The sequence below is a fragment of the Excalfactoria chinensis genome, chromosome 19, assembly GCF_039878825.1.
Source record: "Excalfactoria chinensis isolate bCotChi1 chromosome 19, bCotChi1.hap2, whole genome shotgun sequence".
Classification (NCBI taxonomy): Eukaryota; Metazoa; Chordata; class Aves; order Galliformes; family Phasianidae; genus Excalfactoria; species Excalfactoria chinensis.
Window position 1 is genome coordinate 2,732,944 of NC_092843.1, and position 23,521 is coordinate 2,756,464.

Consider the following 23,521-nt stretch of genomic DNA (forward strand, 5'->3'; position numbering starts at 1 on the left):
AGTTAGTGAAATTTTGCCAGTGTAGCAGAATCATTTCAATTAGTGAATGCTCTGGAGAGCGGTGAGAAACTCCAGATAGATATGAACACAGTGGGAAATTTGGCAGCAAAACGACAGTTGCAGTTTAACATGATTAAATATAAGGTAATTCACAATTCATAAATAGGTTCTTTAATAGAGTCTGGCTTTTTCACATGTGGCACACGTTATAAATTTTTTATTTTTAACAACAGACTTGCTTAATTCAGTGTTCCTTGAGCATCACTGTGCAAACACGCACTGAAATCGAATGTTGAGAGCTGTCAAGTGCAGAGGTCACCTATGGACACTTGAGCTTTGTTCACACTGCTTTATGATGTAAGGCCAAGTCTGGTCTGTGCCCTACCTTGCTTGCCAACCCTAGTTAACCTCCTGTATCATGCTTGAATTTCTGCATCTTTAGTGGGCCCGGGGGTGGTGTAGCTAAGCTGTCAGCCTGCACAAGTTGGTGGTGAGCTGGTTGGGCTGACTGCAGGCAAGGAGCAACGTGATAATGGTGAGCAGTGGTGCCTCCCAGATGAAGCTGGCAGAGTGCTTCTCCTTTAGTCCCTCAAAACCCTAAAACTGGGAGAGCATTCCTCCCATCGTCCCTTGAAACACCTGACCTTGTTGGGCCACTTAACCACAAGGTGAGGTTCCTGGCAGCTGTGCTAGAAAGCCCATTTCTTTGGATGCTGAGAGGTGGTGGTTCATAGAATCATAGAATGACCCGGGTTGGAAGGGACCTCAAGGATCATGTAGTTCCAACCCCCCTGCCTAGCAGGGCCACCAAACATACACCTTTACTAGATCAGGTTGCCCAGAGCCCCATCCAACCTGGCCTTGAACACGTCAGCTTGAAGCAGCAGCTGCTTGGACTGGAGCTGGGGTTGCTTGTGCTGCAGTCTCCAAAGAGATGCACAATACACTTGAGGTGGAAAAAAGCATCTTGCTCATGGTCATGCGGAGCTGACATGGTGAATATAAACAAACAATATCATTCCCTTCCTGCCTGGTTTCTAACTGTGGCTTCACTGGGTGGATAATTTAAGAACTTGGATCGATTTCTGCAAAGCAGTTCAACTAGTAGAAGTCTGGAGACAACGCCCTTCATAACCATTGGTGACTTGCTTTATTATAGATTTACTCAACCCAGGGAGCAAAATTATTAGGAGAGATTGGGCTTAATTTGAAAATTGTTTATTAGGGTGAGTGAATCGCTTCAAAATGATTTCCACTGCACAGTCCAATTAATTTTCAGGTATGTATGCTTACTCATGCCACCCACTGAGGCAATTATGATGAGGGGGGGAAAGCAGTGGGGGCTGTTAGGCTAACCATACCATCTATTTGTTAATTCCTTCTCAGTCACTGAGAACAAGAACTATCCTGTCACACTGGCCCTTCACAAAACGTTATATCAGCAGCATGCAGTTCATTAAAAGACCTAAAGTGAGGGGATATGAAGAAGAAAATATAGGGCTCAAGATATCTGCAAAAAGAGCTTCCATTGTTGTTGCTCGAGGGCAAACAAGAATCCAGCCCAATCACTTAATGGGTGTATAAGGTTTACAGGAGCTGAGGATCACTGGGAAATGTATTGGCTGTATCTTCATAATGGATGCACAACAGAAACTAATTTCTTCTTGTCATGCATCTCTTCCAGGGCTTACCAGGCTCCCCAGGACAACCTGGGCCCAAAGGCTCCAAAGGAGACCGAGGAGAGAGGGTAAGGTTTCATGTATGTGGAGGGATTCCCAGTGAGATCTGGGTGAATTTATACAAGTCTTTCAGATTCCATGGGACTGCAGCCACGACCAGATTTAAACACAGTCTTTTCTCAGTCTTTTGCAACAAACGACAAGATGAGGGTTTCTTGTACAGATAAAAGACTGAATGACTTACACAGAGTCTGGTGTTCCCTAAGGAGATGTAGGTAATAAACATCTGGAATGTTAAACCTAGCAGAGGCCAGCCTTCTTCTGGCAACCAAAGCTCTTTAGTGTGGATTGTTTTAGATGTTCTGACTTCTTCCATCTGTGATGGTAGTGCAGTAAAAGCTCATCAGACTTCTCCTGAAGTTGTTTCCCAGGTCAAGTGATGCTCTTAATTGATTTAGAAAGCTTTCTATACCTCAGTGTTATGTCAAGAGGTAATAACTGTAGCAAGAAGGGCTGTTTGAATATTATTATTTCCAAACAGGTGAAATTTAGGAATTAACAGAGAAAAATCTTACCAAGATTTTTACATTAGATCCGTGTCAGATCCCCACTCCCAGCATATATGGATGGGTTTCAGGTGGCACTTTGACCTACAGCTGTTTCTGTCAAGCTTACTCTCCAAAAGGTCACGGTTGTTGAAATTGCTTCTGAGAAGCAGTAAGGACACAAAATCACCTGAGCACTCAGTACATGGTGCAATCATTGAGCAGTTAGGTCTGCAAAATGTGGAAGTGGGCACAAATGGACTGTGGAGCATTACTGAGACCCTACAGTGGAACGGAATCAAAGAGGTAAAGAAAGAGAGAAGAAAAATGATGGCTGGTACCTGTTAGAAATAAGGAAGATGTAATACAAGGGTGGCTAAATAGGCCTTGTGCTGCAGCTATAGGGAACAAATTTTCTTCCAAGTGTCACTTTTTCCATCACATTGGATGTCGCTGCCTGCAGGTAGGTAGCAAGGCCCAGGTGGGTTATTTCATGCTTGTCTGAGGGACTCACATGAAGGAGAAGGGGATATCTGAGAGTGGAGCACATATGCTTGCAAAAATCTCATACTTATTTGAGCATCTTTGCCCATTTTATGGGTTCTTGGTCCCCATTCTTATATGAGAAATCACCTGAAAGATAAGGAGACAATTTTAAGAGACAATATCTTATGCAGGTCACCCACTTTGGGCATTTATCGGCATTACTAACAGATTAGACTCTGATGCATTTCTGGGCCTAGAGTTTAGGGTTCTAATGAAGAGTGAAACCATCGCTGTAATTTCAGTACAGACTAGTCACTACAGCTTGTTGCCATTAAATGCTAACTTTCAGTTTGAAAAGAAGAAAGCATGTCATTTGGAAAGGTGTCTGGTTTCCATCCAGGAAACTGGTAAGAGCTGATCCTCAATGATTCCCTTAACGCGGTGCTTTAGTTCGTTGGTCATATTGCTAAGGCTGTTACTGCACTTCCTCTGAAACAAAAGCTGTGATGCACAGTGTCCACATTCAGTACAGACAAATACTTGAGTCTCTGATCTCATCCCTTCCTCGTACACATTCAGAGCTGTAGCTCTCCTTCTAGGTTTGGGACAAGTGAGATTTTCAAACACACAATGCTTTGCTAAATAGAAAAATGCTGTTTCCTGTCCTTTCTTTCTTAGCATGGAAAGCAGAGCTGATGGCTTTTTCTGGCACAATTTCTGTAGGATGTTCTGTGTGCTTTTTGTCTTTCGCGAGCGTGGATTTGAATGCTGGTTTTGACAACTACATGCTGCAATTTGGGGTTTGGTGGATACAAATTAGGGCTGGCTTTACATAGAGCGGAGGAGCCGTGCAGCTGCAAAGAAAAGCAGAGGAGGGTTGGCAATATCTGTTGAGATATGAGAAAATGCTATTATACATTCTTCCTGCTTAATCTCTGAAAGAATAGATGTAGAAAGAGACCTGAAGCAGTCTGAGCACATCCCCTCGATAGCATACGTGTGTGCCACTCATGATCAGCCTCTGTTCATCTAATTCTTAACGAGTGCCGGCGAGGGATGCGTCGCATCATCCGCAGGCAGTCTGCAGAGGTAGAGTTCTTGAGGGCCTGGGATAAAAGATATTTCTAACATCCAGCCTAAATATCCTTTGATCCCCTTTAAGCTGATAACATCCTTTTCTGTTCCCCCTGGACACCGAGAACAGTCTGTTTATGTATTTCGAGTGTGTTGTTATGTTTCCTCTCTGGTTTGCTGCTTGCCTGTGCTTTTTCACAGCCCTTCCTCCTTCCAGTGCAGATTCCAAGCGTTTCCCTTTGAAGATGCTCAGAGCATCTGACAAACTGGGCTTCCTCCTGGTGCCCTCTGTGTCAGCATGGGCCTTTGTCTGGTGCTGCCTGGCTGTGCATCGCACAGGTCTCCGCAGTAATGTTTTGAGATGCCCAAGGCCCATTTGTGTTCTACAAAGCAGCAGTGGGATGGACGGAGTAACAAAGCAGCTGTCCCTTCTTGGCAAATGCTACAAAAAGCTGCCGCCAGCTAGAGGGTTTTTGAGGGACAAAAGGATGGGTTTGTTTCTGTTTGTGTTTAGGGGAGAAGAGCCGGTTTCAATATGTGGCTGTTTCATCAATAGATTTCTAAAGATGCTTTTAAGTTTTGCCTCCCTTTGCCCTGCTCCTGCTTTCCCATGAAATAATCTATAGCTCTTCTCCTAGTTAGGAATTCTGCTCTGCCCCAGCGTGTCCTGCAGAGCTGCAGAGGAAAACAGGGACTAAAAAGATGTTGGATTTGATGGCGTTTCATTCCACCAACACATACTGTTCCAAAGGGTTTTAGTTTAGCCAGAAAGAAAGAAAGCACAGAGAACAGTGTGAAAATCAGCACAGCAGGAAAAAGAAACAAATCAACCAAAATACTGTGTGTGGGTTTGATCAGTAGCTGCTGGGGTTAACGTGGGGACGTGTGTGTGGAGCAGGAGGCAGATTAAATCAGTGCTCTGTGGGAGTCCTGGGCTCTGTTTGCTGTCTGGGGCAGCATCAGCCTGTCTGTTTTACTAGAGAGAAGAATGCTCTGTCTTTGTGAGAAACAAATCTGCAGCCAAATTCCTTCCTGCTATAATGCAACTGTCTGCTGTAAAGTACAAGAAATTGCTAATCATCTTATGGAGAGGGTATGGAGCGGAGCAGCCAAACTTCCCCAAAGTGTGATAGGATTTGGAGCTGATGCTTGACAGAAAACCATGACCCCTTTTTGCTGTCTCTAAGTGATAATGTCAAGGGAGAGGAATTTCTTCTTATTATCCCAAGTGTAAGGTTTTTCATTAAGCCATTTTAATTCCTCTCATAAAAAAAATAAATAAAAATGACACTGTGTTCTTGTCAAATGGAAAAGCATCTCCTAATGACACTTACTTTATTTCCAACAGGGGCAAGCAGGTCTGACTGGAGAGAGGGGCATTAAGGGATTTCCTGTAAGTGATGTACTTGCGGGTGTGCACGAGACTCAGTTGGGTTTGGTGCCTGCCTGCCATGTCTGGTACCATAAAAACACTGAGCTGGTCTGCAGCTGGTTCAGCCAGCTCTCAGATACAATGCTCAGGTCAGTAGGAATCCTTACCTTAAGTATTCCTCTGCAAATGGAACACTGCAGGAAGGGACTGCTGACAAAGTCCTACTGACAGGTCAGAGGTGGAGAGCAGTGATCCAGGAAGGCAGTATGCCAATGGAGGAGGTGTGCAGTGCTTGCAGATCCCCTCTAGCCAAAGTCCAGCAGACAGAAACCCATCCCTGCTGTGTGAGGTTCCTGGCACTACCGGAGCTCAACAGTGGGCATTGTTAACCCAAGGTACATCAGCTGCTCTTGGTGTCCTCTTGCACCTTGATCTGCCAAGCTGAGCTGGAAAACCTTTAATGAGATTAAGAGACTTGGCCAAATGATTTCTTGGCAGTAGCTGAACCAGTGCATGCAGGAGATGTCTGCACAGGCACATATATGGCTAGAGTGCAAACAGAGTTGAAGTTTGGCTGAAAGTGAGTGAAACAAGTTGGTTGTCTTGACTGGCAGCATTCAGGGAGATCCTGGTTCCTCTGGGAAGTTTTTCTTCACCCTTAATTCCATCTCATCGTACTGTACAGCTCCTACAACCTTGTCTTCAGCCTTTCATCCCTTCCCTGCTCCCTGCTTTGCAAGTGTCTCAGGGATGTCCAATGAGTCTGAGGAGTCCAGGCATTTCTGCCCTATTTCATTCAGCCATTTGTTAGGCTTTGTCTTTTGTTTGTGGCTTAACCTCTTTGTGTCTTCTGTTCTTTGGGAAATGCATGAACTCCCTGGTTAGGGGGAACATCGGAGCAGTGTTGACAGCACGTAGGGGTTTTGTTCACAGAAATCTTAATGAGCATCTTCAGAGGCAGAAAATGATAGGAGTAATTAATGAAAGAAGAATGGAGGATTTTTATGCTGTAAATCTAAAATGCACAATTGCATGTTTGGGGGAGGAGGACAGCATTTTTCTTATCGTTATGGACTGAAACACTGTTCATTGAGATCTATTGTAGGTCCAGGCCATGGCAGCCAATCCCTCCTGCAGCTGGGCCACCCCCAGCCAAGTTTATCCATGTCAGAATTAGCAGTGACCTGCTGGGAGCAAGGACAGAGCTCAGGAGTCATCTATACTGTGGTCCATTGGAGGGAAGTAATTCTGGGCAGGATCCTCATTCACATGGAGACCAATTTCTCTTTTTTGTTTGTTTTAGGGTGAACCAGGCAAGAAGGGCGAGGAAGGTGATAAAGGTGCTGATGTAAGCATGGGTTTTTACTGTTCTTTTTGTTTGTTTTCATTTTTGCTTTCCTCTTTAACTTTTTACTGTGGGGGGGGGCAAGGCTCCTGTCACCAGTTAAAAGGGCAGCAGAGATATGAAGCTTGGTTTACAACATGCTGCATGCTAGAAAGCCAGGTCTTAGTGGTCTGTTGGCCATGTTGTCAGCTGCTCTCCTGCATGCTGAACACCTCCTCAGCCCCCCAGATGTTCTTCTCCCACACAAAGCTGCTACAAGGTGGGAAAAGACTACCTGTGTCCAGCCTGGATGCAGTATTCCAGCTGGGCCCTCACGAGGGCAGAGTAAATAGGGACAATCACTGCCTTCTCCCTGCTGGTCACTCCTCTTTTGATACAGCCCGAGGTACTTCAAGCACACACTGCTGGCTTAAGTCCATCTGGATGAGCACCATGTGCCACTGTTCCAGTTCATAAGGCAGAAGCAAGATGAGGCTTGCCAGCCCTCTGAATTTCCTGGTGTCCCAATGAAGAGAAGGCCTAAGAAACTCAATGATATTCAGAGTAAACGTCAGGCAAGAGCAAAACCTGTTCTCCAGGTAGTACAGTACAGTTAATAAGCTGCATAACATAACATATTTGACAGGAATATACAACCCTGGGTTTGGCTCACTGCAGGAGCCAAAGTGAAAGGCCTGGCTTAGTCAGAGGCTCTGCAAATGCAGGGTATAACTGAGGAGATAATCTTTAAAGATTTCTCCCGCATTCCAACTTTACTTTTTCAGGTTATCTCACTTCTTATGACTTCTCTTTTTAAACATTTGCAATGCACAGTTTGGTGTTACAGAGTTAACATTATGCCCAAGAAGCAAATGTATAGCACTGATGGTTTTCTTTTCTATCTCGCAGGGGGAAGGTGTTCAACAGCTTCGAGAAGCTCTGAAGATTTTAGCTGAGAGGGTCTTGATTCTGGAGCACATGATAGGAATTCATGGTAAGCATTGCTGACATTTGCTTTTCTAGACAACTGGGCCTCTATTCTGGAGGCTGCTCGATGATTAGATGTCTGCCCCGTGCCCTAAGTCTCTGTCAGTGTTACCCAGTGTTACCATGCCTTCCCTCAGAATAACATCCACTTCTGTTCTGAAGTGGCTTTTGGATATTTATGTGACAAAAGCTTAGTTCAGCTGTCCAGAAGTTCCAGATGACTTAAAGCAGTAGTGCAGTCGGCTTTGAGGGTCCACAAACCACTCCTGCAGCCGGTATACTGCTAAAATGAAAATGCTGTTGGGCACTTTAAAGCCGAAATAGTGTTGGTGTGTAGTGCTCCATTGTATGGCTGAACAGGTCTGGGTCTCTACACCATCCTCACTGTTCAATGGAGATGTACCTTTTAGAGGCACAAAGCATTAATTCCAAGAGCAATAGGCAGCGGCGTGAGCTTTTGGGAAATCATGAATCACGAACCCATGATTTTAACCGCAGTCAGCCTGACCTTCCCTCCGCATTAATCCTGGTTTCCTTCATGTTTTCATTGGATTTTATAGACCAAGAAGAAATATTTTTATGCTTGCTTGCTTTCACCTGGTGACAGTGCCAGGAAGATGCCCATTAGGCTCCCTATGCAGCAATCTATGCCTACCTGCCTGATGTTCTGGTAGGAGTAGAAGGGGAACCCTGCCTGTAACTGCAGGCCAGAGAATTTCACAGATACAGGACCCAGGGTCTAACCCTCCATGCTCTTTTACTTTGCATCTCTGCTTTTACTACTGTAAAGCAAAAAATCAGCTCTATAAACTTGTATAGACAGTGGAGCATGAACTGGAGAATACACACAAAATTTGCCACTGCAGAACTGCCTGATTTCCCAATTCTACATGTTTGCTGTTTGGCAATGCAGCAGCATTTCAGCAAACCATATTTACTGTCATAAGTAAGTATGTTTTCTATATAGCCTGGGGTGGACGTGAGTTATTTATATCTATAGATACTCTATACCACTGTAACTATATCAGCAAAAGTAGATGACTTTTAATTGCACAGCATTTAAAAACTATGTTTAAACACCTATGTTGCATGACTTTATATAAATAGTTCCCTTTTTATCCAGTAACAGTGCAGGTAATTATATTTTCATTCTGTTCTTTTGAAATAGTCCCATTCTTAAGACATATTTAGACTCTACAAAAACACTACTTAGAAAAAGAACTTAGAAAGTGAAGCATGTTTTCCTTGTGCTATTATGTTCAGTTCTGTATGTGAATATGGTCTGAAAGAAAGAAATGGAAATGGACATAATGCACAGACCTCCCTTGCAGTGAATGGCACCACCCAGCTGTAAGTCACCCAGCACCGACTATCTGGTGGTGTTCCCAGTGTGTCACAAATCTTACCGCAGGTTCCTGGGTAGCCCAATTCCACCCAGTTCAGAGACCCACGCAGAGATGCCAATCGCATGCTCTCATTTTCCCAGGAAACTTCACAGTCAGCATGGCTTTAAAACCACAGCCACCCAAGCAACAAGGCAAAACATACCAGCAAACAAACCTCTTCCCTGCAGTGGGAGGGCAGTGTGAGATTATCTGGCCCAGCAAACAGTGGAGAGCAGCCCAGCAGGACACAGGGAAGCCCAAACTGTTTGGCAGCATGTGCTTGTAGTGAGCACAGCACAAATCCTGCAGCCAAGCTCTCCCTTGGCATAGAAGTGCTGCCTGAAGTGAATGAACCAAGGCTGAGGGTCTGGAGTGTGAGGCTGAACCCTTGGCAGGGAAATGAGCAAACAAACATCCATCTCTGAAGGTAAAAGGAAGAAAGCAAGGCATTCCGAGTGATGAGGGAGCATCGCATTGTCAGCGTGTGCTGCTGACTGCTGGGAAAAGTGAAGAGTGGTTGTAGTCAAAAGCACATCTAGCTCTGTAAGGTAGGATGCTGTAGAAAGAGGAGGTGTGTGTTAACATGAGGCATGCTAGGAGAGCAGACAGCTAATATTTAGTTCCAGCTTTATTGCTAATATGGCTGTAGCCTAGGGTGGGTCAAGCTTTTCATTCAGCCCTCTCAGGAAAGATGACCACCTTTACAAGGAGTGAAATGGTACCTCTGTCCCCAGGAACATCACTTCTGTGTGACTGCTGCTAATGCTTTTTCCTGCATTAACAGGAGTCTGTGGGCAATGCTGAGTAGCAGTTGCAGCCCAAGACAAACTATGATCAATAACAGGGCAGTGCTTTTATAAATGAGGTGACAAATAGGGACAGGAGCTGCTGTGTTGCTTGCAGTGGTAGTATTTACCCTGAAGAGTTCAGACAGTGAAAAGGCAAAATATTGGAGTAGTGCGACTGCAGCAAACACGACTTCTTGCTGGACAGAAAGACAGCAGGAGGGACAACACTTCTTCCAGAAGAGGAATCATTCAGAAAGGCCCATTCACTCCTTCCTTAGCCTCCCCTTTTAAATAGTGCTTTCCCGTGACTTTCTCTCCTTACAGACTCTTTATCTTCCATTGAGCCAGGCTCTGGACAAGACGTGATCCCGGGTTCCCCTCTACGAAGCAGCATCAAGATCAAGCGTGGAGGACCCCAGCAACCACAAGCCTACCAGATCCTCTCTTCACTGCTGGATGACAGTGAAGCCAAAAGGAGAAGCAGTCGGATGAAGTAGGAGTATTGCAAGTCTTCTCCCTGCCCGTCCACCAGTTAAAGATACAGTATCCCAGTGCTTAATTGCAGAGTGCAAATGAAGTGAGTAGGAAGCTCTAGTATTGGCAATTGAGTTTGCTTACCTGACCAATTCTATGCCCTTATTGCAGGGAGTATCTTACCCATAGCTTGGAGAGGGTCTTAAGGACATTTTTTTTTTGATATTGTGATTTTGTCTTTGGAATACCAGATGTCATGTACCCTTGGAAGCTGTCTATAGCAATGACATCTCCTGAATATGGCTCCAGAGTTTAATCATTTCCTTGTTTCTGCACAGCCCTTGAAAGTTACTCAGTAAAGCCCTGCTTAACTGACTGACATAATCAATCCCAAATAGGTTCAAAGCCAAACCTTAGCCTTGTCCTTTGGTGTAGTTGGTGGCATCTGCTTTTGTTTCATGCGAGGGTGTCAAGCTGACTCCCACTTGAAGGTAACGCTTTCAGAGGCCTTTAAAGCATTCTCATCTGCAAGGATGTCTCTTAAGCAAAGAACAAATTGGAAAATTCCAGGAATGCTTTAAACTGTTTGTCTGAAAATTCAGATTCCTATTCAGATTTTAGCATCAAAATCTCTACTCTTCGTGTTGCTGATTGCATGTGAACAGCATTTACTTCTGTTGGTGAAAAGGACTTTCGATGAACAAGTTCACAGTGTAAGCTGACTTCAACGAGATTAGGCTGTTTGTGTGAAAGTTTAGAGCAGTATGGATGGAATGTGATGGAATTGCAATGGAGTTCTGCCACGCTGTGTTCATTTTGCACCTACACGCAGAGAAAATTAAGTAGCAGCAATAACTATTCTCAGAGAATGTTTTGCAATAGTTTCTTAACTCCACGTCAATAAGGAAAAGTATTACCACAGGTTTTCTTATTCTGTGGGTGAATCTTTGCTACTTGAATCCCCAGCGTAGCAGCAAATCACACTCTGGGATTAGTCTTGACAGGAGCTTATCCTGCACTCAGAAGCTAAATACATCTTACTATTTGCAATAACAACTGTCTGAGGAAAGTCCCAGCATTCAAGGTGAAGAGGCTGAACCTGCCTTTCAGTGACCAGTGAATTTCTTACACCTTCTGTGCAAATCCAATTGGACAAGTCATTCATGTAGACACTGAATTTTGTTAGAAAGGGTAAGATGACCAACACAACCAATGGTACTGATTTTTTTTCCCTTTGTGTTTGCTGTTTTGAATTCCAAGCTATTGCATTAGCTTAATGAGGACTCTCTCCATTCCTATTGACTAGGATTTCAGATCTTAAATGAAGAAATTATTTAAAACAAATTAGTGGTAAGATGAAAGGAAGTGTAATTGAAGTTGTTTCCAATGAATCCTGCCAAGCCAACAGTCAAACGATTGGTTAGGTTTGGGTTGCAACAGTTCTAATTATTGCCTTTTCCAAATTGATTTAAGAGCTACATCAGCTTTTGCTCTCCACACTTCTTGCTTTGTTACCTGTATCTCCCTTTCATGTGGTACTGTATCTTTAAGTTGGGTTACAGTGGGATTAAACCAACTGGACTTTCCCTCTCACCTGCAGTCTTGTTCCTCACTGCTTACACAACGGTCAGACCACACTCTTGTACAGTCCCAGTTTAAATATGCTGTAAAGGTGAACACAGCCTCATACTCAGCTATTAGCGGTATTCATGACTAAGCCAACCACTCCAACCACATTTCCCATCTTAGGCAGGATACTAAGATTCATTTAGCCAGGGCATCTACGCATCTTGCCATGTCTGTGTAACTTTGAGAGTGGATTTATCTGGATGCGTGCTCATTTAGAAATGTATTTTAATTGAAACGTTTAGTGCTTTATCTTACATGCATACTGTGCAATACCATAGTGTGTTCTTGTCCTTTTTTTTTTTTTCCTAAGACTTCTTTGAAATTCTTCATGTTTCAGTGTGTTTTTAACTTGGATCAGTTCTGGTGGTAGAAATGAGTTTTCCTTGCCATGAGCTAACCAGAAGCACATTGCACAACTGAAAACCTTTGCAACTTGTGCACCCTGATGTTCACCAGCAATCTGGTATACCTGGGAGATGGAGAATGCTTCTCCACAGAGTATCCAATTTGCACTTACTGTAAAGAATTGATAGCAACCTGGGGAAATAAGAATAAACGAGAGAGAAGAACCCTCATCTGCTCCCACCAAACTCTGCAATAGTTTTGCCATCACCTTCCATAGGAACAGGGAGAGGCCATAACAAGCAGATCCAAGTCTCCAGCTCCCAGGAACTGGTGCTGCTTGCAGTGGAGCAGAGCACATGGCTCACATGTGGCTTTCTGAAGGTCTGGCTCTGGGGTTCAGTTTCAATCCCAGTCTCTGCAATGAACTGTTTTAATGCAATGAACCTGACCACTGTGACAAAGGCTTCCAAAAGACAATCAGCTTCTGGAATCACTTCTTAGTACAATATATTGGAAATTCTTTCTCTTCCATGTTTACAGCTTCTGCTTTACTCGAGATTACATTCCATGCTTGGTGGTATAGGGGTTAAACTACTTGCAGTCTCCATGATTGCTTTGAAACCAGGCAATTCAAAGGTGCTATAACTGTCCACAGTGCACATTCCCACCCATAGAAGGAAACGTTAACTCTTTCACTACTTATTTTACACAGTATCTTTTTATTTATATCAGTGTGTTTTGTTATGTGTGCAAATGGGCCCATTGTAATAAGCTATACAACATTTGGTCTTCAGTAGGGCGGCCATAGGCAGTACTTTGCAGTCATGTAGTTTCTTAACTTAGAACACAAATAATCTCTTCTGACACCATGAGTTAATTTATGGCAGGCTCTAATGTTTGTTGTAAACACAACCTGTTTGTTCCACCTCTTGCATGGTTACTTACCTGTTTTCATATCGCTATGTTATTGTTCAAGATACCTATTTCTCTTTATTTGCTATGGGTTTTGTTACTGTATATGGAATGTTTTGTATTCAGCATTTTCTTACAGAGCAGAGTGGGAACAGTATTCAAGAACCCACAAATACCAAAGACCTTTCATGTAATGCACTGAGAAATAAACATACTGTAAATGAGTATGATGCCAAGTGTCCTGTATTTACGAAGTTCAGAGCAAGTTCAAGCAGAATGCATCCTGAAATTAAGGCATCTGTTTTTCTTTCCTGCCATCTCAGCTTTCCCTCACTGTACATACACAAATCTGAACAGGGAAGGAAGGAAGGTAGGAAAGAAGGAAAGGGAAGGGAGGAAGGAAAGAAGGGAAGAAAGCCTTGGTAAGCCTTCAAGCCATGTAAAGTTTGCACATCCTGCATTGCAAGGAAACCTCCACAGCCAGGCATGGGAGGAGGTGGCAAAGGACCCAAAGTGCTTCTGTCATAGCTGCCAGGTCTGGTTTCTGAACTTGTTTTTGCTCCCATATACAAACAAGAGATGCGCAAATCACAGCCAGTTCTCTCCCCCCCGATCAGATCACAACATAGATACGCAGATATCACTATTGTAGTGAAGTATGGTAAACAATGAGAAAAGCCCACAGAGTCAAGGCCTCAACTTCATGCAGACTTTTTTGCAGTGCTGATCAGGGGATGCTCAGGGTAACTTGTTGCCAAACATTCCCATGCAGCACTGCTCTGGGTCCTTCAGGGTGTATTTATCTTTTTTTTTTTGCATCCAAACACCTCCAACTCTGATGTATTTATCCTTGCAGAAGTCCCCTGAGGGAAGGCCAAGGCTGTTAATCACTATGTACAGATTGGGAGTTGCTGGATAAAAGGCCAAATTAATTTCTTGGGACATTTGTGGCTGCACTGGTCTGCCAAGTACCAATTAGCATCAGGTCTGAGCTGGTCTCTGGGCCATTATGGCCAGGGACTGTAATCATAGGGGAAATGGTTCTTTTCCCACTGCTTAACACAGCACAAGGAAAATCAATGGCAGAGTTAACAGCTTGCACTTCTAGCAGGAGCTGATCCCCAAAACACACAAGCAAAATACTGATGGCCTTTGAATAAACTGTCTTAACCCTTCCATCCCATTTTTTATCCACATGACAAACTGGATAACACGTGTCCTCTATAGTTTAGCAAGGAGGAAGTATATTAGCCACTGTCCATTAAATATAACACAACAGTCCACTCTTAACAATGACAGTGATTAATCATTGCAACAAATTGCCAGAGGTTGTGGTACAGCCTTTGCTACTACACATTTTTCAAATTAAGGGGACTTTCTCCTCCTAATTACGTGTGTCTGTATCTTCCAATTCCAAGCAGAATCCATTCAGCAAAGCCATACCATTGCCATCATGGACATAACAAATGGCCATTCTTGAACCTGCCTGCATTGTGTGCAGTTCTACACAGCGCTGGGTAGATCTGCTGCTGTTTCACCATCTATACAAATTCATTAGTGCATGCCAACAAGAACCTTTTAGTAGCTTCATACTAAATGAGGGATGCCCTGAGCACACCTCCAGGACACCCACTTTTCGCACAGCCCCCAGAGGTCACGCTATGCCAACTGACCATGAAAAACACTCAGCATGGCAACTGTGGGCTGAGATTAGCCAAGGACCAAGACAAGCTGGAGGTCTCCATCTGAACCTAAACCACCAAGTGGAAGGGAAAGGCTGAGTGAGAAAGACCAGAACAGTGTGTAACACCAGTATGGCTGTGCCAGCAAAAACCTGACTAGGCATAACTGGATGGAGTTAATGTTCAGCCAATAACACCAACACTGTGAAGGTTAGACTTTAGACTTAGATCAGAAAGCACACTGGCTGAAAGATCAACAGTGCACGACAGGCTCTCAGCTGCAGCCTTCTCTCTGCTCCTCAACCACAAAAATATCCTCAGAGATGGATGGAGCCCAGGTCTACCTGGTGACAGGAGGATGTGGTTTCATTGGGGAAAAGATCACAGAGCTCCTGTCTCAACAAGACTACATCAAAGAAGTCAGAGTTTTTGATTCAGTAGCAAGAAAAGAAGTAGGAAAATTTGCCACAGGTAAGAAAAAGGCATCAACTTGAATCTAGCTGCCATAACATAACCCTCCCTTTCAGGACAGGTAGTGTTATATCGGAGATACCAGTTACGGGCCTGAGGTGGGAACATGGATTGAACAGACAAAACCCATGTTCCTGACATGCATTAAATTATTCAATTTGATCACAATTCTGAATGCTGCCTTCTGATGTTTCACCAGAACTGATTACACTGAGATATGCAGGGGAGAAGCAACTAATTTTACTGGATTTGAGAATATCCACCCCAAACAAACCAACACTTCTTAGTGTGTCCCTGAGTAAGTCCTCAACCAGCTCAGGCCCAGCTGTCTCCCCATGCAGCTCAGTGCTATCCTCAGCTCCATGTGAGATCTCAATGACAGCTGCTGTTATTCTGACCCACAGCTGGTGTAAACTGGCAAAGTGCTGCACTGAATTAAACCAGATGTGTATCTGGTTTCTTGGGGTTCATGAAATGGGGATGTATTTCCCCCCAGGGCAATGTATTCCAATAGTACAGTTGGCAAGCTGCTTCTTGCCCTGCTGAGAAGAAAGCTTTCCAGGCAGGATCCTCATTCTGCAGCAATGTGAAGATATTGCTTTGTATTTTTTCCCCTGCATCTATGCTTATATTATTCTTCTCCAGCTACCACTCGTGTGACAGTGATGAAAGGAGACATTCGAGACTACAATCTGCTCCTTGCTGCCATGCAGGGCGTTCACCTGGTTATCCACACAGCTGCTATTGTGGATATCAGAAACACTTTGCCCTTTTGGGAAATGAAAGCTGTCAATGTTGGGGGTAAGTTCTTTAAAACGAGCAATTAGGCAAAATACATCCTTAGAATTGGAGGATCGTTAAGGTTTGGAAAGACCTCTAAGGTCATGCAGTCCAACCATCCACCCACTACCACTATTTCCCACTGTCCACATCCCTCAGTGCCACATCTCCACAGCTTTGGATCACCTTCAGGGATGGTGACCCCACCACCTCCCTGGGCAGCTCTGCCACTGCATCATCACCCTTTCTGAGAAGTTTTTCCTAATATGAAGCCTTAAATACACACACCTTGGTGTACAGTGATGCAAGAGACTGCAATATATGTATCTCCTCTGATCATCAATCTCAGAAATAAGCACAGTCTATAAATACAGTGAAATCCCAATTACAGCAGCAACTCTAATGGCACCTCAGGTTATTACCTACTAAAACAGCTGTGAACCACAAGGAAAGAATTTTGTACATATAAACACATGCATACATACACATGTATTGCCAACCTGGTAACTGCTATATTAAATTTGGAAATCTCATGTGACTTGCATAATAGAAAACAAAGTAGTTAATATTTGTCCTTCCCAACCTACCTCACAGGTACTGAAAATGTGTTAAGGGCCTGCTGTGCCCTGAACATCCCATATGTTGTCTACACAAGCTCCATTGCTGCAGTGGGACCCAACATTTTACACGAGCCCATGCTCAGGTAAGGCCCAACACATCATTTGCATCCCTGTGGATTTTTGCTATGAATCCAAAGCAGAAAGTGTGTCCCCCATTCCTCCACTCCTTTGTGAAAACCACACCTCCTTGCAACCTAAATCTGAACAGCATTGGATACCCCTCACTGAAAGAGTTGGTTGCGAGATGTAGGATTTAACAGCACCTCCAGGATAACTTCCATGTGTACGGACCTGTACTTCTAATTGCTAAAACTAGTTTGGCATTGGATCTCAGCTGCTCAGGGTTTGACAAGGCCAAGTTTTACCTTGCTGTTGGGTAAAAGCTTTTTTTTCTCTCCCTCACATTGAGTCGACCTAGAGGGTAGGTGCTCTATCACAGACCTACTTTCCCTCTCTTGCTAACTCCACAGTGAATTGCTAACAAACCTGAGGCACACTCCTAGTATCAAAAGAGATCAAATGTGCTCAGACTGTTTCAGCACTACCTCAGAAGAAGGTTAGTTTGTCACATTGTCTTAGGATGCAGCTGCATTTGATGTGTAAATGCTTTGCAGTATTGATGTTTAGTTACACTGACCAGGATCTGACCCATGAGTGCCACCCTATCCCTCAAAATACCTCTTCCTGGTGAAAGGTAACTCTCTGACTCCCTGGTTTTGGGCACATGCTCAACCCATCTCTTCCATCAAGACTGACCCACAGACCCAGAAGTAGAAGAGCTTTGGAAGCCCTCTTTGGCAAAGATGGCATAGATGGCATTTGGAACAACACAAAGGCAAAGGTTGAAATTACAAGCTGGGGATGCTGTTCCTATCTTTGATTTCCAAAATAGCCTCCCACAGTTAGCTGACATTTCAGGACCTGGATACCTTTGGTACTCATGGGACACAGAATTGCAACTTGAACCGGGCTGGTCTTTCTGAAGACCAAGAACTGAAGTTTTGGGTTAAAACTGAAGTTGGGTGGAGATGGGTGCAGTCTGACACACAAAACTGTAAGGCTTCTCACTAATTAGCACAGACAGCTCAAGCCATGCAAGCCTGTGTCCAGAAGGATCTGGCTCAAAATCAAGTTGTTTCTCTACAGGCAGTCAGTCTAGACACAGCTGGCTTCAGTCTTTGGGCTCTAGCAATTGGAGCCTGGTTAGAAAAGGCTGCTTAAGGCATAACTTAAAATGACCAACAAGCCTAAATTTCATACTCACAAGTAAGTTAAGCATTACACAGTTGTTCTGAAGAGCATTTAAGTACCCAAGCCCATAGAAATAAATGCCTCACGTATGAAAAAGTCCCTGAGAACAAGAAACCTCAACCCACTTGGGAGCACGAGCACTAAAAACTCCAGCATCAATAAAAGGCTATGGAATTTGGTTATTTACATATCTAAATCACTTCTAAAAACAAACGTATCTGTACGTCCTTGTTAGAATTCTAGTCCTGTGACTTGAGACGCATGTAAATAGGTGTTTTGGAAAAGATTTGTGGTAGATATCCCAAATGTTGCTTGAGAGGACAGTTCCCTGCCTTAGAGCCATGCCTTTGTGAACGCATCCTGCTGCTCACAGAACATATGCACATATGAACATCCTCTCCCCACTAACTCACAACCATTTCCTGCCACAAATGCTAATAAACCCACCAACTAGAGCCTGTAATTCGCTTTTCAAAAACATACTCATGTTCTCCCACCATGCTGTGAGAAGAAAGCCTGTTTGACAGAGTAGTTCTCCTCCTCCAAAGATTTTCACCTTTAACTCCTGAAATTAAAGTGCAAGAAGAGCTGAAAATTACACAGCTTGTCTCAATAGGGAGCCTAGTGGGTACTGGAAGGCAACATAACATGGCTCTGTTTGGCACAGCTGTCCAGGGAGGTGGTGGGGTGACCATTTGTGGAGGTGTTGCAGAACGGTGGAGATGTGGCAATGAGGGATATGGTCAGTGGGCATGGTGGGGTGGGCTGGGGTTGGATTTGGGGGTCCTGGGGATCTTCTCCAACCTTAATGATTCTGTGAATCCATTTAGGGACACAGTTTAGCGAGCATGGTGGGGATGTGCTGATGGTTTGTTCTGATGATAGAGGTCTGTCCAACCTTAATGACCTACGATTCTATGGCTGAAAGCGAAGGTGATGCAGTTTTCCTGTCCCCACCCAATTTGTTTTGCTCTTCTTTGCAGCCTGTGATCAAGCTTGCCTTACTTTTTCACTCTGTCCCCTTTCTCTATCACTCCTTGTATAATTTTATTTAACTCACTTTTAGGTGCTGGGGAACTGACACAGACAAAGCATGATTAGTCTCTGGACAGGGTGATGGGTGCAGGGATAATGCTCACACCTCAGCATCCTACAATAATAGAAAATGCCTCTGTCAGTCTCAATCCCTCTGAGACAGCCACCACTGAGATACCTTCTGACAATGCTGCTCCAGTCTTATTAGCGTTCAGTTATCTGTGATCGTTTTGAAAAGCAAGAGCATTATGCTGAGCTCTTTGTTACTACCAAGCTTCAAAAGGGGTGGGGGAAGGAAAACAGGAGCAGAGCTCAGCAGCCCAGAACGGCAGGCAGGCTGCCCCTTTGTGAAGCATCACAAGGCAAAAAAAAAAGAAGAAAAAGAAATTCAGATAGAAAAAAAGAAAGCAATTAAAACAAGAACTTCTAGATAACCCCCCTAATTGTCTTGGGCCTCTCTTGGGCTCTCAGCAAACCGTGCACAATCAATCTTCTGCTGTGCTTGTTTGCTGGTTTGTCTCCTGTTCATCACCCGTAAACATGGGGAGGGGAGGAGGGTTTGTGCTACAAGCCTGTGTGCATGGGGATGCTGAGTTTTTGAGGCTCCTCATTTATTTCTGTTGCTCTCAAGCTGGGACATCTGATGCACAAGGCGCTGACTGAAGAAAGGCAACAGCATTATCCATGTTTTACATGTGGTGATGTGAGTGCAGAAAAGAGCAAGTGAGTTGCCCAAGGTCAAAGCAGGAGCCTGAGTCAGAGCTTAATCTCCTGTGGCCCAGTGCTTAACAAAAAGACCTCTGCTGCAGATTTGCTGCTTGACCTTGTCACAGGCCACTTTGCTCTCCCTTAAAGTACATTTGAACCCTATCTGTGAAAGGAGAGATGTGGTTCTGCATCACATTGCTTTGGGTGCTGTACACCTGCTACAGTTCAGTGTTTGCCCAGGGTGAATTTCTGTAGGACAGCAAAATGGTCAGCAAATAAATGTGAAAATGTGAAGGAAGACTTTGAAAAGCCCTGCAGCACACTGAGTGGGGAGAGAGCCTTCTCATGCAGCAGGGAGCAAGTGGACACATGGTCTGCATTATGGTCCCTCCAGTGCTCCAAACAAGGCTTCTTTGCTCTCTGACAAATCCACAGCACCCTAATCTACCTGACCAAATCCTGGAATGGACTAATATTGAGCTAGAATCACTGGGACAGGAACACCCACGCCTTGGTGGGGAATGGAGCTGCTTTCTTAGCTCTCCTTGGAATGATTTCAGGACCTGTGAGGGCAGTTACGTGTTGGGTCTCATTGACTTAGGAGTCACATACAGTTGAGGAGCACATTGTCTTCCACCACAGTGGCAGAGCTCCCCAGCACAGCTCCAAGCCCTGCTTGGCCTAATTCAGGGACCTGGTTTTCTGCTTGTCCTCTCAAACATAATCCACTAGGGCAGATAAAGAAAACCTCAGCACAAATTCGGTGGTTGCACATCTTCCAGGAGCTCTTTTGCATCACCAGCAAGCGCCTCCCAACTCTAATCAACAATATAAGAAAATTAAGGTGCAGCTTCTTTTAGTTTAAAGCTCACAAGAGGTTTCTCACTACCTCTAATGAAAAAACCAAAACAGGACTGCTCTCATTTTCCTGCCTTCCATCACCTCATACTCTTTCCACCTTGTTCGGCCACTTGAGAGTTGCTTAGAAAGGTAACTGCTCTGCCTTCTAATTTCCCTGCCAGAATATTGTTTGCCTCAATCACACAAAAGCAAATTCACCTCTCAGAGATGAAACCATTGCTTTCATACAAACCTGCTTTTGCCTAACGCTACAGAATCACTTGGTATTTCTTGAGGCTTTATTTCTCCTGAGCTGCAGTAAGGATCTTTCTTAGCCCTGCATGACTCACCATCAGAACTTATACACTGCAAAGTAGGGGTTAAAGTAAATTACATAGAGATAAATGTCTCCCAACCCTGGACTCCAGGGTCACTCACATCTCAATCTATTTCAGAGGAAATGAGGACACCAAATACAGTGGGGAAGTGGAGCTGCCTTATGGAAAGACAAAAGCCATGGCAGAAAGACTTGTATTAGAAGCCAATGGGAAAAAGGTAAAAAAAAGTCAATGGTGGCATCCATGGGGTTTCAGAACAAGAGGAGCAGAAGGAGAGAGCTGGTTAGAAAGAATAATAGAATTATGAAATCATTATGGTTGAAAAAGACCTCTAAGATCATCCAGTCCAAACATCCATCTACCATCAAGACCCCTCAAGTTGTACCTATGACTCCAAAGGCTTCACTGATAGGGTGTATTCACCACATTGCCCCAAACTCACCAAAGGTTGATACTCCCACAGCATCACAGAGCTGCCATATATTTGCAGGATCTAATTGCTCTGCCCTCTGCACCTATCCTCAAACTCTACCAAAGGATTGAAGCTTTGGAAAGCACCGTGTTAAATCATGGTCTGCAAAACCAGGTTCACCTGGTGCACAAAAGGTGTATTTGCAGCCATGCCTGAGTGATTTAAGAATCAAAAGTTTGACTACTCCAGCCCAAGAATTCCCAAGTATTTTGGTTCCACCTTCCACACCAAAGATCACTGTGGAAGATTCTACCCCCAAATCCGTCACTTGCTAATACTCCTCCCTGATTTTTCAGCTCAGCAATGGTGGTAAACTCACAACCTGCATCATCCGTCCAAACGCAGTATATGGGGAGAAAGCAATGTTCCTCTATGACGTGTATTTGTCTGTCAAAGCCCATAACGGCGTGTTGAACTACCTGGAGCCTGAACACACAGAGCGCAATTCCATGTATGTGGGTGAGTGACGGATATTTTTGTATGAAGTGCTACCAGGCTGCTTTAGCCACAGAAGGTTTTGCATGTTGGCTCACCCGTAATCCTTAAACACAGAAAAATGAGTACAGTGACTGAGCGTAAATAATTCCATAACCACAAAACTCAGTCTGGCTAAAAGAATTTATAACACAGTTGTTTACATTCTGTTATTTTCATAGAACCATTAAGGTTGCAAAGGCCACCGAGACCATCCAGTCCAACCATCAACCCAATGGCTGTGACCACTCTAACTGTGGCACTCAGTGCAACATTCACCCTTGCCTTGAAAATCACCAGGGGAGGGTTTTCCTTTTTTAATTCTCCTCAACAGATGGAAAAATGCTGTTTGGAAAACTGAAAAATAGCAGAAAAGTGTAGGAGAGCTCTGTTTTTTTTCCTAAGGCAATATTTCAAGAAATCTATAGAGGAAGACAGAGAAACTGTGGGAATATCCTTACAATATTTTTTGTTTCTTCGAAAAGAAAGGTTTACTTAGAAGAAATTAAGGCAACTACTTATAAAATGAGGAAAGGCATTCATTGTAAAAAAAAGATCGTACTGCAGAACTGATTGTTGTGATAGACTGCCCCCAAAACCTCCCAAAATCACAGAATTATTGAGGTTGGAAAAGACCTCTTAGATCACCCAGCCCAACCATCCACCTACCAACAATATTGCCCACTAACCATCTGAAGTGCCACATCTGAGAGCAGTTTGTTGTTGCACTGAATGCATTACAGGAGGAGTACAATTCACCACTCAATCATGAGGGGCTTAAGTTATTTCTGAGCAGCTCGCATGTCCTTTTCCAAAAGTGCAGATAACAGCGCTTTGAAATTGCTGTAACAGTGGAATCAGGCCTGGATAAATCAAACGACTTCTTCAAAGGCGCAAAGCAAAGCCAGGAATAAAACCCCTGAGCTCTGCCTCCCATTCACCTTGATCCCACTACAAAACAGTGCCCTTTTGCTTTATGTGAACCCGTGTCACAAGGAACGTTAATTGTCCAGCTCAAAGGGGAAACCACAGGTTGAAAGGACCTTTGAGGTCTGAATTAACTACTCCAACCCTCCTCAGTACAGCTGAGCACACAATGAGTGCCATCCCTACATCACAGCACTGCAGTTGGCTTCCGATGCTCTCACTCCCACAGTAAATAGGCAAATGTCACTCCTCCTGAGCACCTGTTTCTCTCCTCCTCTTATTTCTCCAGGGAATGTTGCATGGATGCATGTTCTTGCAGCCAGGCACCTGCAGCTGAAACCAGACATACTTGCTGGGCAGGTGTATTATTCCTATGATGACACTCCGACAACAAAAGCATTTCTGATCAGGTACCAGCTCTTGTCCTGTATGGACCCCTCAATAAGACTGGGCTCACACATCCCATACTGGAAGATATGGTTACTGATACACCTGCACAGGATAATCAAGGTCATCCTGTCCCCTTTCTGGAAGCCACGGCCATTCCTAAACTTCCCTTTGCTGCACACAATAATCACCACCTTCTCCTGTGACACAGACAAAGCCTTCAGGCACTTTGGGTACAAGCCCCTCTATAGCTGGCAGGAGAGCAAGCTCCGGACAGCACGGTGGCTGGAAGCAGCTGTGGGGAACCTGTCCCCTCAGTGATGGAAAGGAGCCTTCCTAGAGATCTTGTGATCCTTCATACGCAGCTTATTGCATCTGTTATGAAATATTATCCCTATAAAAATAAACTCCTATTCTCTTGCACAGGGGCTGACTTGCATTCCAGCCCCATGGTTGGATGTCTGCAAGCTCAGGCACTTTTCACTTGAGCTCGGAGAAATGGGCTGTTTTTACAGTAGTGGTTAAAATCCAAAATT

General features: G+C 44.2%; 2 protein-coding genes across 8 annotated transcripts in view; both read left to right on the forward strand.

The window, feature by feature from the left end:
• The window catches only part of COL26A1 (collagen type XXVI alpha 1 chain), a 131,415-nt gene extending 118,256 nt beyond the window's left edge, over positions 1-13,159 (forward strand). For 5 of the 7 annotated variants that reach the window (XM_072353768.1, XM_072353762.1, XM_072353765.1 and 2 more), the window contains 5 exons: positions 1,685-1,747; positions 5,133-5,177; positions 6,460-6,504; positions 7,390-7,474; positions 9,965-13,159. In XM_072353768.1, the coding sequence (XP_072209869.1) occupies positions 1,685-1,747; positions 5,133-5,177; positions 6,460-6,504; positions 7,390-7,474; positions 9,965-10,137 (411 nt within the window). In that variant the 3' untranslated portion in view covers positions 10,138-13,159. The remainder of the gene's footprint in view (positions 1-1,684; positions 1,748-5,132; positions 5,178-6,459; positions 6,505-7,389; positions 7,475-9,964) is intronic. The other 2 variants (XM_072353764.1, XM_072353766.1) reach the window with 2 other exon arrangements.
• Positions 13,160-15,005: 1,846 nt separating this feature from the next.
• Positions 15,006-23,306, forward strand: HSD3B7 (hydroxy-delta-5-steroid dehydrogenase, 3 beta- and steroid delta-isomerase 7). The gene is made up of 6 exons (XM_072353963.1): positions 15,006-15,153; positions 15,799-15,954; positions 16,528-16,636; positions 20,843-20,942; positions 21,494-21,656; positions 22,888-23,306. The coding sequence occupies exons 1-6, from the start codon at positions 15,006-15,008 to the stop codon at positions 23,304-23,306; spliced, it is 1,095 nt and encodes a 364-aa protein (XP_072210064.1).
• The last annotated feature ends 215 nt before the right edge of the window (positions 23,307-23,521 follow it).

What these genes read in the sequence shown, in the direction of transcription:
- HSD3B7 (XM_072353963.1), top strand. Translation starts at nt 15,006, where the DNA reads ATGGATGGAGCCCAGGTCTACCTGGTGACAGGAGGATGTGGTTTCATT. An exon ending in AGTAGGAAAATTTGCCACAG is followed by an intron (nt 15,154 to 15,798) that starts GTAAGAAAAAGG and finishes ATTCTTCTCCAG; the next exon opens with CTACCACTCGTGTGACAGTG. An exon ending in TAGAAGCCAATGGGAAAAAG is followed by an intron (nt 20,943 to 21,493) that starts GTAAAAAAAAGT and finishes CTGATTTTTCAG; the next exon opens with CTCAGCAATGGTGGTAAACT.